At 61.6% G+C, this 18,076-nt stretch overlaps 7 protein-coding genes across 7 annotated transcripts; 4 read left to right on the forward strand and 3 right to left on the reverse strand.

The window, feature by feature from the left end:
• Positions 1-102: 102 nt before the first annotated feature.
• On the reverse strand, positions 103-2,091 carry RHTO_06144 (uncharacterized protein; the record flags this gene model as incomplete). Its single annotated transcript, XM_016419805.1, has 2 exons — positions 103-1,100; positions 1,167-2,091. The coding sequence occupies 2 exons, from the start codon at positions 2,089-2,091 to the stop codon at positions 103-105; spliced, it is 1,923 nt and encodes a 640-aa protein (XP_016275259.1).
• Positions 2,092-2,345: 254 nt separating this feature from the next.
• RHTO_06145 (protein of unknown function DUF2235) lies at positions 2,346-4,568 on the reverse strand (the record flags this gene model as incomplete). The annotated part of the gene is made up of 9 exons (XM_016419806.1): positions 2,346-2,910; positions 2,986-3,051; positions 3,116-3,272; positions 3,364-3,634; positions 3,698-3,913; positions 4,012-4,071; positions 4,159-4,239; positions 4,305-4,383; positions 4,447-4,568. 9 exons carry the CDS (start codon positions 4,566-4,568, stop codon positions 2,346-2,348), a joined length of 1,617 nt encoding a protein of 538 aa, XP_016275260.1.
• A 539-nt stretch (positions 4,569-5,107) lies between these two features.
• On the forward strand, positions 5,108-7,807 carry RHTO_06146 (endosomal integral membrane protein, P24a; the record flags this gene model as incomplete). Its single annotated transcript, XM_016419807.1, has 12 exons — positions 5,108-5,274; positions 5,463-6,039; positions 6,091-6,196; positions 6,253-6,489; positions 6,551-6,633; positions 6,693-6,787; positions 6,847-6,947; positions 7,008-7,066; positions 7,123-7,231; positions 7,289-7,451; positions 7,514-7,723; positions 7,786-7,807. The coding sequence occupies 12 exons, from the start codon at positions 5,108-5,110 to the stop codon at positions 7,805-7,807; spliced, it is 1,929 nt and encodes a 642-aa protein (XP_016275261.1).
• A 278-nt stretch (positions 7,808-8,085) lies between these two features.
• Positions 8,086-9,709, forward strand: RHTO_06147 (uncharacterized protein; the record flags this gene model as incomplete). The annotated part of the gene is made up of 2 exons (XM_016419808.1): positions 8,086-8,376; positions 8,429-9,709. The coding sequence occupies 2 exons, from the start codon at positions 8,086-8,088 to the stop codon at positions 9,707-9,709; spliced, it is 1,572 nt and encodes a 523-aa protein (XP_016275262.1).
• A 568-nt stretch (positions 9,710-10,277) lies between these two features.
• RHTO_06148 (uncharacterized protein) lies at positions 10,278-11,650 on the forward strand (the record flags this gene model as incomplete). Its single annotated transcript, XM_016419809.1, has 2 exons — positions 10,278-10,295; positions 10,358-11,650. 2 exons carry the CDS (start codon positions 10,278-10,280, stop codon positions 11,648-11,650), a joined length of 1,311 nt encoding a protein of 436 aa, XP_016275263.1.
• A 299-nt stretch (positions 11,651-11,949) lies between these two features.
• Positions 11,950-13,322, forward strand: RHTO_06149 (NmrA-like domain containing protein; the record flags this gene model as incomplete). Its single annotated transcript, XM_016419810.1, has 7 exons — positions 11,950-12,153; positions 12,211-12,319; positions 12,400-12,560; positions 12,623-12,657; positions 12,764-12,838; positions 12,904-12,934; positions 12,990-13,322. The coding sequence occupies 7 exons, from the start codon at positions 11,950-11,952 to the stop codon at positions 13,320-13,322; spliced, it is 948 nt and encodes a 315-aa protein (XP_016275264.1).
• Positions 13,323-13,571: 249 nt separating this feature from the next.
• On the reverse strand, positions 13,572-17,592 carry RHTO_06150 (diphenol oxidase; the record flags this gene model as incomplete). Its single annotated transcript, XM_016419811.1, has 20 exons — positions 13,572-13,787; positions 13,841-13,935; positions 14,005-14,132; positions 14,192-14,377; positions 14,438-14,455; positions 14,522-14,678; positions 14,733-14,956; positions 15,016-15,029; positions 15,087-15,136; positions 15,194-15,238; positions 15,293-15,467; positions 15,520-15,600; positions 15,674-15,784; positions 15,939-16,064; positions 16,127-16,188; positions 16,246-16,295; positions 16,354-16,366; positions 16,432-16,974; positions 17,036-17,125; positions 17,184-17,592. The coding sequence occupies 20 exons, from the start codon at positions 17,590-17,592 to the stop codon at positions 13,572-13,574; spliced, it is 2,793 nt and encodes a 930-aa protein (XP_016275265.1).
• Between the last annotated feature and the right edge of the window lie 484 nt (positions 17,593-18,076).

Below are 18,076 nucleotides of genomic sequence, written 5' to 3' on the forward strand. Positions count from 1 at the left end.
GGAATCCACAACAATCGAGAAGACGGCACTAACAAGGGGAGGAAGAAGTGACGCGAACAAGAAAGGCGAAAGGTGGGTAGTTGTTCGAGCGCCGGAAAGCGCTCACGGCTGCGGCGGAGGCGGCATAGGAAGAGGCGGGTAGTCGGGATGCGCTGTGTAAGGGTGGTACTGCGCTGCGCCGTACTGAGCGGGCGGGAGAGGGAGAGTGTGCGGATGCGACTGTTGAGGAGGCGGAAGCTGGTGTTGCGGGTGCTGGTGCTGAGCGTGAGGGTGATAGGCGTACAGGGGCATTGGGTGCATCGGGTGCTGGTGCGCTTGTCCGGCGCCGGCGGCGAGGAGCGACGAGAGCGGGGGACCGTTATGCGCTTGTTGCGGAAGGGGGAGGAAGGCGGCGGCGGCAGGACCCTGCGACTGTTGCTGCTGACCCTGCTGACCCTGCTGCGATGGTTGCGGCAACAGCCCGACGCCGTTCTGGCCGTACCCAGCACCCTTCTCGCCGCTTGGTCCCGCCTGGCCTGCTTCGAACGAGGCGCGCATGTTGAGCGCATGGCTGTTGTGCGACGCTCCGAGCGCCGCAACGAGCGCAGCCGTCGCGTCGTCCGTCGAGCTCGACGGGCCAGCCACGGCGTTCCCACTCTCGGCCGTCCGGAGCTGCTGCGCCGCCGCCGCACGCGCCTGAATGTCCTGCCCGTCCGCGCCCGCCAGAACAGTCGGCAGCCCCTCAGCCTTCGGCTCCTTCGGCTTCTTCTCCCTCGGACCCGTGCTCTTGCGCTCCGTCGCGCGCTTCCCGCCGCACGTCGGGCAAAGCTTGACGAAAACGGTGACGACCTCTTTCGGGACATACGACCACCCCTTCTTGACCGCCGCATAAGTCTTGTCGCGTCCGCCGTGCTTGGTCTCGGCGTGCGCAGAGGCGATCGTTTCCCACAAGGCGTCCTTGAGGACGACCTTCTTGTAGTCGTGGAGGACGTACTTGCCTTCGGGCTGCTCGAGGAGGGTGAAGCGCTGGCGGACCCAGAAGCGCAGCTGCGGGTCGCCGAGTTGCGTGTTCTGCGGCTCGATGAGGATCTTGAGGACGAGGTCGTGCAGCGCGTCGGTCACTGCGGGTTGCAATTCATCGTCAGTCATGCCACAACAAGGTGAAGAGACAGCGAGCTCTGACACACTGAGAGCTTTATTGCGCTTGATAGGGTGCAAGCTGAGGATGTAGTCGTCGACGGCCTTGTCGTACGCCGTGCGTTCGGGCATCTCGCCGTCGGACGGCTGGACCGGGACGAGGTGGGCAATGATAGGCTCGGGAGGAGGTGCCAAAGGTGCAGCAGGGCCAGGTGCGCCGTCGCCAGCCGTTCCCGATGGACCTGCGACTGGGTCGAGGACGGCCAAGTCGCCAACAAGCGGACCGGCGCCGGGCACACCGGGCGCGATGGCGAGGTCGAGAGTAGGCGGAGGAATCTGGTGTTGCTGTTGCTGAGCCAGGGCGGACTTGGGGAGCTTGTGAATCCTCGGACCCGGCTTCTTGCGCTCGGGTTTGGGTTTGGGCTCCTTCTTGACCGGCGGAGGCGGAGCGGGCGCAAGTTTGTTATCAACTGCAATGTCTTGGTTGCCCTCGTCCGTCGCGTCGATGACCTCCTCGTCCTCGTCGCTGCTCGAGTCGCCCCTCTGCTGCTTCGAGAGTTGGCGAGTCGCCCTCGCCGATGCCTGCGCTGCCGCCCTGCGCGGCCTCTTCGATGACGGTTCGCCGTCGTCATGCTCAGCCTGGGTAGGCCCAGCGGGACCAGCAGCACCGGCGGGAGGAGCGTCGTTCAGCGGGGGATGTTGGTCGACGCTGGCGGTGACGGCGGGCGTCGCGTTGGAGGGCACGTCGGGTTCTCCCTCTGCGTCAACGTCGTCGTCGTCATGTTGCTGTCCCTGCGCGTGCGCCTGCTGTCCCGGCGAGCGCGCGCGCTTCAAGTTGAGCGATGAAGACGGGGTCGTCGGGAGAGGCGGGTCCTGCTGGCCTGGCTGAGCGGGAGGAGCCCAGGCGAGCGAGCCATTGGGCGTGACAGTGCGCACGAGTCCGTCAGGGTGTTCCGGTGAAGCAGCAGCGTCCATCCCGAGCGAATTCAGTCGGGAACAGAAGGTGACGAGGAGAAGGGTGTGTGAGGACGAGGGAGAAGATGGATGTGCTCTCTCTTTCGAGCGCACAGGCACAGTGTACACACAGACCGCTGCACTGCAAGGATAACGATACACCCGGGCACGCCCTCGGAAGCTGGACTCGAGAGAGTTCACAACCTGGCTGGGCGAGCGAGGCGGACGAGGTCGTAACAGGCGTCCTCTACCCCTCCTGAGCCTCCTGGCCGTCTCTACGCATACCGCTGAGCGACGATGTGGCGTCCACGACTCTCGAGGCGGTGGAGGAGACGCCGCGCTGACGCCAGCACCGTCGGTTCACCCTTCTTGCGTCTCGAAAGCACCGCGAACGGGTCCGGGTCCTCGTCGAACGGCGGCTGTGTCGACGGGGCAGTCACAGGGGCGCGTGGGTAGGCGGGGAGGGTGGTCGAAGGCAGGTAAGGCGGGAGGGAAGTCGCGGAGGATACAAAGGCCGGCTTGTCGAGCGGGAGGGACGAGGTCGATGACGCCAGCGATGGATGCGGCGACTCATTGTCGGTGAAAGACGTGACTGACGACGGCCTTGCGACATCTTGACTCCCTCCCGCCATACCCGCACCTCCACCAACCGCGGCCTTCTCCTGCCCCTCTCCAACCTTCGCCAACTTCGTCGCCAGCGTCCATTCTCTCTTCACCGCCTGCTCCCACGTGCCAAGCTTGACGAACAGCTCAGGCTTCTTGAGTAGCGGAAGGAGGTCCGGGCGGATTTGTGATGGCGGTCGAGCGAGGACGGAGGGGTGGTAGTACTCGCAGGTTGCGCTGCAGTGTATGGTCAAAAAAGTCAGAAGCGTAGTCGTGAGGCGAAGCGAGGGAGCGAGAAGGAAAAGGACGAACGGGTTGAAGGAAGTGGGAAGGAGGCGGTCCATGGGCGGCGCGAGGCGGAACTCTCCTATACGAGACCTGCGCAACATCGAGATTCTCGCGTCAGCTCGTAACGTCCATGAGAGATGCTCGTGAAACGCACTGATGAGCTTCCATCGCTCCCCAAGGCGCCACCGCCTTCCCAACCACGAGTCGGCGGAGGTAGTCGTAGTCGAACGCGAGGAAGGATTCGGTCTCGGAGACGAGCCAGGAGAGCGTGAGAAAGGATAGGTCAGACTCTTTGTAGCTGCCGCCAATGTCTGCATTGAGCGGGGTCGACGGGGGAAAGCCTGAGTTAGGGACTCGACGCGTGCTACTGACGGAGCGAAGAGCGGTATCTACGCGACTCACCCGCATGTGCGCCCGGAAACCAGACCTGCAACAACCTCTGTCCCGGAATCCCTCCCTGCCCTCCTTTCCCACCCCCGACAGCCCCATACCGATTCCACAAGACCGGCCTAAAGTCGATCCTCCTCTCGTCTATCGCAAGTGCCTGAAAGGCGTTTTCGACGATGGGCTCGAGTATGGACTCGTCGAAGCCGAAGGAGTTGAAACGTGGAGAGGTAGAGGAGGGAGAGGGGGGGTCGAGGCGGAGGGAGGTTGGACGGCCACGGGTTGCGACCTGTGGGAGGATCGGATCAGTCAGTCGAAGAGCAACGTAGAGAAGCGGGAAGGGAGGGCGCACCGTATCAAAGACCCCGACGCACTTGACCAGAAACTTCCCCTCCAACGCCTTGACCTGTTCCCTCCTGAACCCCTCAAGCGGCCTCAACAGCTTCGTCACCTCGCTCAGGGCACGGTGGTCGTCCGAGTCATTCTTGCCCGTGTGGGAGTCGAGGGCCGCGAAGATCGAGGGGAAGAGGTGGAGGTAGGAACGGGGTGGGAGGATGCCGATCACGTTCTGTGCCCAGGGGAAGGTAGTGAGGCTCTCAAGACTCCAAACAGCCATCCGCGGAACTGAGGACGACCACGGACGGCAGGCCGAATGAGGGGACTCACCAGTAGAGAGCAAAGCAGGCGAACGGTGTAGGCGCCACGCGAGAACCCGAACAGGTATATCTGCCGTACGTTCAAAGTCAGCTGAGCTCGGCGTCGCAGACAGTCTCGGAAGAAAAGCGGGAAGAAAAGCGAGAAAACTCGGCTCACCTCGTCGCCCATCTCCCAGTTCAATGCCACAAAGTCGTACAGATCGCGTACTTTCTGCATCATGCCGCGTCCCAGCGCGCCCTACGCAATGAGTCGTGAATGAGTAAGCCTCGCGGCCTTCAACAGCGCCGTGAGTCGAGACGCACCGTGACGAGTCCACCCAACGCGGCCTCGTCCGTACCGACTCCGCTCTGGTAGAACTTGATCTGCTCGACCGGCGGATTCCTGCGCCACAGCCCACCCGTAAGCGAGTATTCACGACCGCTAAAATGGATAAGAGGAACTCACTCTCGCTCGTCCAGCTCCTTGACCGCCCTTGACAGCCTTCCGATGTTGGTGTACAAGTCGAGGTCCTTCTGCGTATCGGCGTCCTCGAGTGTGCCGTCGCAAAAGAGAATCAGGCGCTTCATGCTGTGACTTGGGTGAGCAGGGAGCGGGCAAAGAAGAGGGCGAGGCTGGAGAGCGTTGTGCAGCAGCGCACGACCTTGGGCTTAGCCGAGAGATCGACAGAGGAGACCTCGTAAAGGCAGCGGACCAGGCCTCCACAGCAAGCTCGACAGGCAGCGCTGGAAGAGGAAGAGAGGGAGGAGGAAGAAACCGGCGAATCCGCGGACCTCGAAGCTCGACCACACAGCGACGACGGAGCCGCTGCGAGGGTCAAAATCGCCTCTGGTCCCTTCTACGAGGTCCCGCAGGGCCCAGCTAGTCCCCAGACGGTGGCCTGGAGACGTAGTCCGTCAGAGTTGATGAGAATTGGCGGGAGGTGGAGGAGGTGATGCGAGAGGCCGGGAACGTCAGCGCTCGCAGCTGAGAGGCAGCGTATCACCCTCTCCAGCAGGATCAAGCCCTCCCAGCACCGAAAGAAGCGAGCAGCGAGCGTGGTCGAGGGTCAAGGTGTCGACGAACACCTCTGCGAGGACCACTCGCTGGCTCACCCGCTGAGAGCGCCATGCTGCGCTTGCTAGCTGCTGCCGTGCTTGCCACACCGCTTGCACGAGGGTTCTACCTGCCAGGAGCCGCGCCAAACGCCTTTGTCGACGACGAACTCGTACCCCTCTTCGTCAATGCGCTCGGGAGTCATCCGCGATGGGGCGGAGAGACGTCGGGCTTCGTGCCGTGAGTCGTGATCTCTCTATCATTCAGCGGGCGCGGAGAAGCAGGGAGGACGAGACGACGTCGCTTCAATCGCTTGTGGGGCTCATGAGACGAGCCAGGCGAACCAGGCAGACCACGTAACGGTACTGCGCTGACCTAGGCGTGATGAGCGAGGCGGAAAAGGGCGTACTGATCCGCCGCTTCCGCAGCTACGACGCCTATGACGAGCGGATACCCTTCTGTCGACCCGCCTCTCTTCATCCTCAGCCCCTCTCGCTCGGTTCCGCCGTCATGGGCGACCGCCTTTACAACTCTGACTTTGACCTGCACATGCGGCGGAACGAGACGTGCAAGACGCTATGCACGACGACCATCTCGCCAAACCAGACCGACTTTCTCCAATCCCTCATCCGAGATTATGCGCACAACTGGGTTGTCGACGGCCTACCCGCAGCAGAGATGCGAGCAGATGGAGCGGGGCGGACACTGTACTCGTCAGGATTTCCCGTCGGCGGTTACCGCACCGTCCTTACGCCCGAAGCGCCCGAGGCCGCTCCTCGAGAAACCTTTGAGCTGTACAATCACTTCCAAATCGTGATCGAGTATCACCCACGGCCCAAGGAGGGCGCAAGTCGCATCGTCGGCGTTTTGGTCTGGCCGCAGAGCATCGACTCGCTGAAGGGCAGCAGGCTTTCAAGTCCGGATTGCGATGCGACGGGAACGTTCGCGGTCGCGGCAGGTGACAGAGCAAAGAACGTGGCGTATACGTACGATGTTTACTGGCGGGTGCGTACGGAAGACTTGCCCACGCAACTTCCGCTGACCGCTCTCGCGCAGGAATCGGCGACACCGTGGGCGACTCGGTGGGACTCGTACCTGCGCATCGTAGAGCCTCGCATTCACGTTCTCGCACTCATCAACTCGATCGTCATCTGCCTCTTCCGTAAGTCGCGCGTCTCGTCCCGCTCAGTCGGGTCGGTACTGACGTCCCCTTCACAGTCTGCCTGATGGTCGGCATGGTCCTCCTCCGCGCACTCAATCGCGATATTACGAAGTACAACGCGGTCTCCTCATCCGCCTATGATCTCGACCTCGACCCAGCAGACCAGATCCAGGACGACTCAGGCTGGAAGCTCTTGCACGGAGAGGTCTTCCGTCCGCCGAAACGACGGATGTGGCTCTGCATCACGGTCGGAACGGGTGCGCAGGTCTCGGCGATGTTTGGTGTCACGTTACGTGCGTTGTCAATTCTTCCTCTCCCGGTCGAACTGGCTAACGTGTCGCTTTACGAAAACAGTTTTCGCCCTCCTCGGCTTCCTCAGTCCCAGCAACCGCGGCGCCTTGACGACGGTCATGATCATCTGTTGGACGCTCTTTGGCGTGCGTTCGTCTCCCCCCTCAGAGGTTCGCGACTTCTCACTGATGATCCGCTCCGACAGTTTGTCGCCGGCTACGTCTCTTCACGCCTGTACGTCACCATGAACGGAGACGCAATCCGCAAGAACATCATCTATACCGCCCTCGTCTTCCCTTCGTGCGTTTGCTTTTCCTCAGACTCCACCCGCTCAAGCGCTGACCGTCTTTCTCGTGCAGCGTCCTTTTCGCCTTCCTCCACCTTCTCAACTTCTTCCTCATCGGCTTGCGTTCAGCCGGCGCCGTACCCTTCGGGACCTTCGCGGCGATCGGCGCGCTGTGTACGTCTCGTTCAGCAGCCGCTCGTCCAATTCCGCACTCACGCTCGTTAACGTGCGCAGGGTTCGGCTTGCACGTCCCTCTCACGATTGTTGGTGGCTGGATTGGAGTGAAGCGAGGCGTCAGTCCCTTGCCGCTTGGGAAGACTCGCACCATGCTGACTTTCCCTCCTGACAGCCCATCACGAACCCGATGCGAGTGAACCAGATCCCTCGACAGATACCGACGGTCGACTGGTGGCTCAGGCCCATCCCGTCAGCCTTGATCGCGGGCATCTTACCTTTCGGTGCGTCCAGCCCGCTTTGACCGTCCCCTCGCATCGCTAAGCATGCTCTTCGCGCAGGCGCCGGCTTCATCGAGATCAACTACCTCATGCAGTCCCTCTTCGGCGCGAAGGCATACTACGCGTTCGGCTTCCTCGCCCTGACCTCCCTCGTCGTGGCGCTCACGACCGCCTTGACAACTGTCCTCTTTACCTACTTCCACCTGTGTGCGGAGGACTACCGGTGCGTACGCCGCTGAAACTACAAGGCGCATGCTGAGACTGACTTCTGGCCCGCTCACGCAGCTGGCAATGGCGAAGTTTCGTCACCGGCGCCGCTTCGTCCGTCTACGTCTTCGCCTACGGCCTGCTCGCTTGGGCCTCGCGTCTCCACTTGCCCGGCTTCTCGAACAAGATCCTCTTCCTCGGCTACTTGACCTTCGTTGCCGGACTCGAAGCCATCGTGACGGGAACGGTCGGGTTCGTCGCGACTTGGGCTTTTTTGCGGGTCATCTAGTGCGTTTCGCTCTCCCTCCTTTCTGCTGCCGCATCGCTGACGATATCTGGTCCTTCCGCAGTGCTCGCATACGGATAGACTGACCTGCTGTAGACACTGCGGTTCCGCGCGAGAACGAGTCGTCGTCGTCCGCTTCCGCTCTCGGTTCGTGTGCCTTGCCTCTGTTGTCTCTGTATGCTTCTCCTGCTCGAAGTGGAACCCACAACAGCTCGGATGCGAGATGCGTCGAAGTTGATTCTCCTCTCGCGGATCTCTCTTCGCCTCCAACGTGTTGCGTCGCTCGCTCCGACGGCCTCGCTGCCTCGTTTGAGACGTAAGACCGGCCCAGGCACGCTATCCTGCGCCCTCAGCACCGCTCGCGATGGCTGCCACCCCGTCCCCGTCTTCATCGCCAAATCGCGCATCGCTCGACAACTTGCCTACCGAGCTGCTCAAGCACATCGTGGAGCTCGTTAAGCAAGACATGCATTCGTACAACGGTCTCAAGCGCGGCTCATATCGCAGGCAGGAGGTCGGCACGGTCGAGCACTCGATAAACGACCAGCTCCCGTCTGTCCAGGTTGTGTGGTCTAGCTGGTATGGGCGGGAATTGGAGGCTCTTTCGAGGGTCAACAGACGTCTACGGAAACTGTGCATGCCGCATCTCGTCGAGGTGCGCGCTTTCTATCCCTCGAGCAGCTCGCAGCTCATCTCCCTTCGTCCAGGAAATCACCTACAAGCAGCTCGCCGCGCCTTTCGGCACGTACCGACTTCCGCAGTTCGCCTACACACCGTACATTTGCTCTCTCACCTTGGGCCTATCCTCCGACAACGCGACGCCCTACGCCGAAATCGCCTTTCTCCTCCCGCATCTCACCGGTCTCGACTCGCTCACCGTGTCCTCCGCGATGCTCATTGGGCTCTTCAAGAAGCAAGGGATACGGCCGGAGCCCCCCGCTCGCCAAGAGTACACCATCGAGGCTTTCGAAGCACTTTCGACACGACTCGTTCGGCTGAAAGTCGACAGCATGTCCAGCGCTGATTACCTCGGCAACATTCTCCCTCAAATCACATCGCCAAGCGTTCTACGACATCTCGAGCTTGATGGCAGCCTGGCCAGCCTCTGGTACAACGAGGACAGCGCGAATAGCGCTTTGCGGGGTTACCTGCTCACGCTTGTCGCGCTCGAGTCTCTCAAGATTGACCAGCATGGACGCGAGGACGGCGCCGGGCCTCTCTTCAAGGTTACGCAGGAATGGCAGGACGGTTGGCGAATGCCCTCGTTGCGTCAATTCGAGCTGCGGACGTACGCAGCGCCCTATAGGGTCGTTCCCTTCCTGGCACAGGCCATGCCGAACCTCGAGCGACTCTCCCTCGATGTTGTCGAGCCCGACCATCCGGCCCTGGACTGGGATCAGGTTGCGGCCGATGTCGAATCGGTCGACTGGCGACACTTGCGGTCTTTCTCGATGACCGGCGAGAGCACGCTCTTTCGCCCTACTCTCACCTCGCTCTCCACCTGCCCCAAACTTCGTTTCGTCCATCTCGAGCCGCAAGATACCTACAGCAGCGCACCACACGAATTGCTGCCGGCAACCTTCCCACCCAATCTGCGCCGCCTCATTTACCATTGCAGCGTCGGCGAATACGGGGAGGCCGAGGCTCACCAACCCGGAGTGTTTGCGGAATACTGCACCGAGCGCGGCGTAGCTCTGGAGTGGCGCATCTGGCAGGGGATGTACTCGAGCTACGCGTGGCTGAAGGAGCAGGAGGCGCTCAAGTGGCACACATGGGTACCGCAGCTTGATCCCGAGTGCCAAGGCCTCAAGGACTACCTACAAGAGACCCTCAAATGGGCAAGGCGCCGACTCGATCATCTCCTCGCCGTCGACGACAAGGCGGCCATTCGGGAGATGATGACGGCGATCCAGCCGCTGGAGGAGCGCCGCTACATCGAGCGCGGCTTGCTGTACATTGACCCGGACGCGTCGCGCGAGGATAGTTGATCGGCTGGACGAAGATGGTTTGTAGACGGGTCGTCGTGCAAGCGTGCTGGTCGGCATCCGCTCCCGCTCGCTGTCCGTAGACCTGCTTTGCATTTCTCGTCACTCTCCCATTGAGAGCGTGTGAAGAAGCGAAGGCTGGCTTGCAAGACTACTGTCGCTTCAGGAGGTCGCGCTGCTTGCTCCTCGTCCACTCGCCCGCTACCGCTCCGAGACTGTCTTGCTGTCTGCACAGCTACTTCTACCCACCCGCAACGTCCCCAGCCATCCCACTCAGCCCACGATGCCGCCTGCGCCCGACTCGAACCCCTCGTCCTCCTCATCAGTTCGACGCGCCTCCTTCGACAACCTGCCAACCGAGCTCCTCAAGCGCATCGTCGAGTTCGCCAGTCACAGCAGGGGCGCCGGCGAGGACCTCGAGCGGGCGACGCATCCCGCTGCGAGGGCGGGGTCACCTTCGCTCGCTCACTGCGCATCTGGCGACACAACGGCTTACGTTCAGTGGTCGTACTAGCATGGGCGCGACTTGGAGGCGCTGTCGTTCGTGAACAAGCGCTTGAGGTCGCTCGCGATGCCGAATCTTGCCGAGGTCAATCTCGTTCTCCTCCTCTTCCCGCGACAGACAGGCTGACACTTCCCTCGCCCGTGCAGACCATCACTACCGATCAACTCGTCAAACCGTATGCCACCTACTGTCTCGCCGACTTCCCGTACCAGAGCCAAATCCGCACGCTCGTCACGCCGCCATCTACCGTTCACTCGTACATTGCCGTCGCGCCGTTGTTCCGCCACCTTACCGGCCTCAGAAGCCTCCAACTTGACGCCACAATGGTCAGTGAGCTGTGCCAGCCATTCCTCGGGCGCGACCTGCCTTCGGACGTCAAGCTTGCCCGCGAGTTTGCACGAGTTGCTCTCGAACAACTCGCGCATCGCGTCAGCCGACTTGCGCTTTTTGGCATGGAGTTCAAGGCGCCCCTGGGTCGAGTCATCGCCTCGCAATTGATTGCGCCGGCCCAGATCCGGTATCTCCGGCTGGAAGGCGACACTGCGTCGTTGTGGTGGAACGACAACCCGCAAGACTGGCACGCTTTCCTCGGCAGACTTTCGAGCCTTGACTCCCTCGAGATCCACCACATCGGTTTGTTCGGCGAAGCTAGAAATCCACAAATCTGGCTTCGCCCGGCGAATCGCGTTTGGCAGGACGCGTGGCGGATGCCCAACCTGCGGCGTTTCGTTCTGACTACGCCTGCCTCGCCTTCGGTTGTCTTACCGCTTCTCTCAGTCGCACTTCCCAACATCGAGGAGCTGCAGCTCAAGTTTGTTGAGCCGGAATACGACGAAGTCGACGAGGACGAGTTCATGGCGACGATGGCGCCGTTGGAGTGGCCGCACCTCAAGACGCTCGCCCTCACGTGCTCCTGTAACCTTTTGCGAGCGCTCCTCCCCAACTTCCGCTCTTGCGTCAGCCTGCGGCACCTCCGCTTCTCACCAAATGACTACCTTGATGCATACGAGAAGCTCGTCCTCAACTCGCTTCTGCCGCAGATACGCCGCCTGACCATCTATGTCAGGTCCGATAATCCCTGGACTGGCAGAAGCTGGGACTTGCTGGAGCAGGAGTGCGCGGTGCGGAAGGTCGACCTCGAATGGCGACCTGTGCGCTGGCGATGGGACGAGCTGCGCAACCGGCAAGACCACTACCTGCAAGGATGGCCCTCCGACGAGTCTTGGTCGACTTACCCGAAGGATGCGCTGCTCGACGACCTCGACTGGGCCGTCCGACGCCTCGACTCGCTGCAGCAGACCGGCGACCTTGACGGCTACAAGGAGATGTGCGCCATCCTCGACCCTCTTCGGCAACGTCACTTCATCGAGCGCGGCGCGCCGACCGTCGTCAAGGGCGAGGACGAGGACGAGGTCAACGTACGGACGAGCCGTTTCTGAGCTGTTGAAACGCGACTTCGTTCAGCGGCGTCCAATGTGGCGGGCTGAGGAGAGTCTCTTCCCCTCGGCGTTGCGCAAGCTCGCCAAGGAAAGGTTTACGCGTTTACGGCTTACGAGAGCAAGCGAGCCCTTGTCGTCGCCTCCTCCTTCTCTTCTTGCTCCCTCTCCCTCATCGTCCGCACTCTTGCTTCTCGCTCTTCGATACTTTTCGAAGCTACGCATCGACGCCAGCTGTCCACCTCCCGCTCGCGACTTCGCTCCCCACCTCCTCGCCTTCTCCCGACGAACACTCCGTCATCATGTCGAAATCGCTCTTCCTCCTCGGGACAGGCTTCATTGGCGGGTCTGTCCTGGTCGCACTGCTCGACAAGGGCGAGTACACCATCAGCGCACTCTGCCGCGATGAGAAGAAGGCGGACAAGCTGCGCGAGATGGGTGTGAGGCCGGTCATGGGCGAGTTGAGCAGCGACGAGGTCATCTCGAAGGAGGCGGCGGCCAGCGACGTGCGTGCGAGATCCACTAGGGTCAAGAGGAGCTTGCTGACGATCTTGCGTGCGCAGATCATCATGCACATCGCGACGGCCGACGACCTTCCCTCCGTCAAGAGCATCCTCAAGGGTCTCTCGCAGCAAGACTCGTCCAAGCCGCCCGCGCCGTATACGTCCACACGTCCGGGAGTGCGTCTTGTACTCGAAGCGACAGAGACGAGAGAAGATTGCGCTGACACGCGCCTTTTCTGCACTTCCCAGCGGGAGTCTTGACGACTCCTCATCCCGATGACATGATCTTCAACGACGGAGACCAGACCAAGTTTGACAAGGAGATCCCGGACGACGCGCCGCACCGTAACGTCGACTTGACGATCAAAGATGCCGTCGACAACAAGAAGGTCAACGCGAAAATCGGCATTGTGGGCTCGCCCTGTGATTCACCTGCGTGATACACAGCTGACAGGTTTACCGTGCTCATCAGATGCTCCCGCCGCTGATCTACGGTATCGGAACCGGGTACGTTTCTCTCGCAGTCTTTCGCTCCCACGCTCTTCGCGAGCTCTCCCTCTTCCAGCTACTCCTTGCCTGACGTCCGACCCTCTTCCGGCTTGCACGTGCGCAGACCCTTCAACCAGATCTCGATGCAGATCCCGTGGTGGCTGCAAGAGTCAGTCAAGAACAACAAGGTCGTGCGGTAGTCAGTCTTGCGCCGTGCTCTCCAGCATCGAACGGTGCTGATGCCTGTCTCCCCATTCTGCGCAGCGGACCTAAGAAGCGATGGAACAACATCAACGTGAGCCTTCCGCGGTCGAATTCCTCGAGATTGTCGGCTAACGCTCGTCTCGCAGATCCGCAACCTCGTCCCGGCATACCTCACCCTCCTCTCCCACCTCGAGCAAGTGGACACTTCCAAGACGCTCTACCACATTGCCGAGACGGCCGAGCACCAATGGGGCGACATCGGTACCCACATGCACAAGGTCCTCACCGAGAAAGGCTTGATCTCGGGCGGAATCGAGGACAAGGACGAGGCGTCGCAGGAACTCGCGGGCGTTGGATCGCAGAGCAGGGCGAAGAGCGAGTTGTTGCATGAATTTGGGTGGAAGGTCGGGAAGGAGAAGAGCATTACGGAATCGATGTCGGACGAGATTGACTTGATGCGCAAGCTCGGGCAGCTGTAGCTCGCGGGACGCGTGAGATGTACAAGAAAATGATGATTGCAGTTCTACAGAATGCATTGGGAAGGACTACGAGCCGATGCGAGAGGAGACGGGGGAACAAGGGAGGGCGCGAGAATGCTTTTGGGCAGGAAAGGAGAGCTCGTCTATGGACAAGGGAATCTGATGCGAAGGGAAGAGGAAGAGGGAGACTGCGAAGACGAGACAGGCGGTCGGTCGAGGATGTTCGGCAGACGAGAAGGCGAGCGCTCCTTAGCCAAGGACGGAGCGGGTCATAGTCGACTGCGAAGCCGTCTTCTCGTCGTGCTGCTGTGCGTGGATCACAGTGTGCGTCGGTTGAGGAGACGTAGTCGTCGACGTCTTGCTGTGGTGGTGCAGGAGGTCGAGGTGCGGCAGGTCAAAGAGACGCTTGCGTAGACGACGACGGCGACCCGGGTCGATCATGTTCGGGTTGCCCTGCGCGCAGAGCTGTGTGCAGTGACGTCAGCGATGAATGCAGAGAGAGGCGAGAATAGGCGCACCTGGTAGTTCGCCTCCGGGATCTTGAAGTTGCGGATCACGTCGGGCTGGATGACCAAAGCGCCGAAGAGACCTTGCGCTTGGTGGAAGACGATGTCTGTGAAACATAAGTGGGGAGAAAAGGGCCTCAGTCGCAAGTAAGGGGAGAAAGTGGGAAGGGACGAACGACAGTGGAAGGCGTGCACGCCCGGAACGTCGGCGACGAGCCTGATGAGCACCCATTGGCCCGAAGGCAGACCGAGCGTGTCGCGACGGAGAGGGTTGTAGGTGTTCAGGTCGAGAGAAGCGATCGTCCTGCGCGCGGGAAAGTTCAGCTTGGCGAGAGGAGTAGAAGAAGAAGAGACGGAACGTACTCGGGCCCGACGCTTCCTTGACCGCGCGCCATAATCCAGAACGGTTTGCCGTGAAGGTGGAAGGGATGCTCCGGTCCGTTCAGATTCTGGATGACGATGTCGACGGTCTCGACGTTCCAAGCTGTGATCAAGGCGATGCGACCGGTGTTCGGATCCTCGCCGCGGACGATCTGGTGGAGGAGCGGGCTGTGCGAGTCAAGAGTCAGAAAGATAAGGTTATAAAGTGAGGCGAAGGCGAAGACGCACTTGTAGGCAAAGTTCTCGCTGCAAAGCGCGACGAGCGGCAAGGTCAGCAGGACTCGACCGAGTAGTGAAGCGACTTCGACGCACTAGGTGATATTGTTGAGCGTCCATTCGAGGAAGCTTATGCCGTCGCTGAGTCCCGCTTCATCGGTCGTCGTGAGAGGTCCGATTCGCGACGAGTTGAAGAACGAGATCTGGTCGGCTTGAGGCGGAGCGTGCTGGACGACGATTGGCTCGAGCAGCCCTGCGCGATTCCAGGCGTCAGCACAGAGCGGAGAAACTTGAGGATACGACGCACTCTCGTCGAGGTCAGTGCAGTTGCCAGTCGTCGGGTCGTTCCAGTCGCGGCTCCTCGGCAGCGTCCTTGCGAGTCGGTGACCCTCATCAGCGATGCGGATGACGATGCGAGTCTGCGGGTCAAGGTCGGGAAAGCCAGCGCCGAAGCAAGCCGTATTGATTTGCGCGCGGAGGTAGAACGAGTCGCCGATGCGGTGGCCGGAGGTGAGGAGGACGCCCGAGTATCTGCGAGCGTCTGACCGTCAGCGGAGTTCGTACGAGCTGACGTCGAGGTGGCATCGAACCTCTGCGCGACGTTCTGCAGGCGGGAAGTCAGCATCCGCCGAGCTGGAGACGCATGAGAGGAAGTACGCACGACAGGAATGCGATGGACTGCAACGGGTAGCGTCGGCGTGTTGTCGGCCTCTGTGGGCGGAGGGAGAGTCAGAAGACTTCGGTAGCGGAAGTGTCGAGGGAACGCACCGACGATGTACAGCTCGTGCTCGTCGACCGAAACCCAGTTGACGGCTGGGAAGGAAGGGGTCAGCGAAATGCTTTTGTCAACGCCACGGAGTGACTCACGGTGCGCGCCGGCGTTGATGAAGCGGAGGCGGACTCGAGCGTCGGGCGGGAAGCGGAGTTCAGGCATGTCGCGCTGCGTCCGCTGCTCGCAAGTCGAGCCGCGGTCGGCAAACTGGCAGTTGTAGATCGCGACGCCGTTGACGAGGCCGGACTGGGGCGAAGGCGCAACGAAGCTCTGCGAGGAGAAGGTCAGATTCGTCCGCAGTCCGACGAGAATCGGTACGTACCGAATTGTAGCCTTGCGACGACAGCAGCGAGTTTACGATCGTGTCGGTCGTGTCGTGGTACCAGTCGTTGATGAAGATGATCTGCGAGGCAGAGAGGGAAGGTGATTAGGAAGGTTGACAGGAGAAGCGGACGAGGCGAAGCGGACGGACGCACCTGGTCGATGTCAAAGTCGCGGCCGCGCACGAGCGGGTCGAGGGAGGAATGAATGATGAGCGGACCGGTGATGCCATCGCTGTAGAGGGCGCGGCGATGGGCGTGCCACCACTGCGAGGCGAAGTCGTTGGACCGCGGGAGCGGGAAGCAAGGCGAGGTGAGGCGAGGCAGAGATGGGGCGGACGAGACGAAAGCATTGTGCGAAGGAGGTGACGCGAAGTCAGCCACGAGAACGGAGGAAACGGGAGGAACAGTCTCGACGCACGAAGGTCCCGTACTCGAGCTCGCCCGTGATCGGAAACTGGTACGTGTACGATTGTCCGCTTCCGATCGGGCACTGCGTGACGCCCGACGGACCGTCCTCCCAGTTCGTGCCGTTCTGCGTGAGTCCCTGCGAGATTAGGCCAGGTCAGCGTCGTGGGTACGAGGAGTTTGAGCGAGCGTGTGAGGCACATGCCAGTGGATCGTGATTGGCTGGTCGAGCGAGTTCTGAACGTGGACGACGATCAAGTCGCCTGCGAGCGAAGTCGGGTCAGCTCATGGGAGGTGAAGGAGCGAGAAGGTAGACCCACCGTTGTTCGCCTCGATGAGCGGTCCGGGGAACTGTCCGTTGACGAGAAGCCTGCGAACAAAACGGGAGTAAGTCAGCTGGTAGAGGCGGCAGTCGAGACGAGACGAACATGGGACGCAAGTCTGCGCGAAAAGCGACAACAACGTCAGCGACGTGGACGGCCGAGAGCGAAGGAACGGATACGCACATCCATCCGGCGCTCCCGGGTGCTCGGCGATGGTCCACCAGTACTCCCTCGTTTGCGGCGCAGCGTGAACGTCCCAGTCGGGCGAGAGGCGCAGCTCATCGAGCTTGCTGATCATGGGCGGGCCGGACGGGCGACGGCTGCTGTAGTCGGAGGACATGGAAGGCGACGTCGAACCGGGCGAGGAGGGCGCGCTGGAGGCGTAGTCGGCGCCGTTGCGACCAGTCGATCCAACTGAAGCGGGACTCTGGGCGTTGCGGCCCGGCGACGCCTTGGCAGCGTTTCCGGTGCTGTCGTCGTCATCGTCGAACCAGTCGCTCGAATCGTCGCCGTTTGTCGAGGTCGAACCGGCGGAACCGAAGGCGGGAGGAAAGTTGATCTCAGTGCCGGTCAAGGGAAACTTGGCGACACGGTTGCGGTTCGAGGCGGCGGGCTGGGCGGCGACAGACGACGTCGGACGGCGAGGAGGACCTTCGCTGCGCAGAGGCGAGCGGTCGCAGATTGGCCAGCTCGGCTGGACCTGCGCGCAGTAGGTATCGGCGACGCCTGCGCGGAGCAAAGCGGTGTCAGCGCGCGTGTGTACGTCAGACTGAACTCGAGTACTCACAGCATGGCGACTCCCTCGAGGTCCCGCCGTTCTGGCTGAGGCAGTAGGCGTAACCTTCCTCCGCCCTCGCGCACGAGCAACCTTCCGGACCTGCCAGCGAGACCTGATCAGCATCCACCTCTAGCACTGAGAGAGACCGGCAACGCACAGCAGACCGGAGAGACGTCCTTGATGCCGCTGCACGAGGCGTATCCGAGCGGGCACTTGTTGAGGTCGCGAGCCGAGACTTGAGGTGCGCTCAGCGCGATGGCGAGGACGATAGAGACACCGGCAGCGCCCAGCGCCTTGAGACCGACCCTGCTGAGCATATCCTGGCTCCTCCGGTTGACGACGAGAAGCGCGAGGTCGCTATGCGGGTCGGGGTGAGGCGGCGAGCGTGGAGGAACGTGCGGATCGGCGAAGCGCGGAGTATTTGCGGGTCGTGTAGGGATAGCGGGTAGTGTTTGCGGGTCTCGTAGGGTCGGTCGAACTCGTCGTGGAGGAAGAGAGAACAGGTGCGCTTCTCCAGCGCAGCGCCTCGGCTGCGAGATGGGCGCAAGGGCTGCTGTGCGACGCATACAGTCTCATACCGAATACACGGTGCGCTGTATGCGCGAGGTCGAGGTGGGACGGCGACAGAGGCGGTAGGACGAGGCGATTTGGGGGCACTCGCGCGCGCACGGCGAGTGAGGTTTGGCTTCGATGGCGAGAGCAGCGTAGGAGATGCCTCACACATCGCAGCTAGCCCTAGCAAGCTCCGCGCCGCCAGTATCAGCGGAGAAAGCGGCAGGAACTGATGAAGTCGAGGAGCGGTGACAACGCTGTGCGGGCGGCTGCGAGCAGTTGGGCACGCATGTGAACCACGCACAAGCTGTGTGTGGTTGCCGTTCGCCTGCAACGAGCGTGAGCGGTGAGCAGGCGAGGTGAAAGAGCGTTCGCGGACGAGGAAAGGACGCTTTGGCTGGTCAGCACGCTTTCGCAGGGCCTTCTCGTGCTGTACAGCAATCAAGCATGCGTCTGCAAGCAAGCAGGGCGAACCAGCGAGACCGGCGAGGATGAGGA

Source organism: Rhodotorula toruloides (genome assembly GCF_000320785.1).
Source record: "Rhodotorula toruloides NP11 unplaced genomic scaffold Scaffold4, whole genome shotgun sequence".
In the NCBI taxonomy this organism is placed as follows: Eukaryota; Fungi; Basidiomycota; class Microbotryomycetes; order Sporidiobolales; family Sporidiobolaceae; genus Rhodotorula; species Rhodotorula toruloides.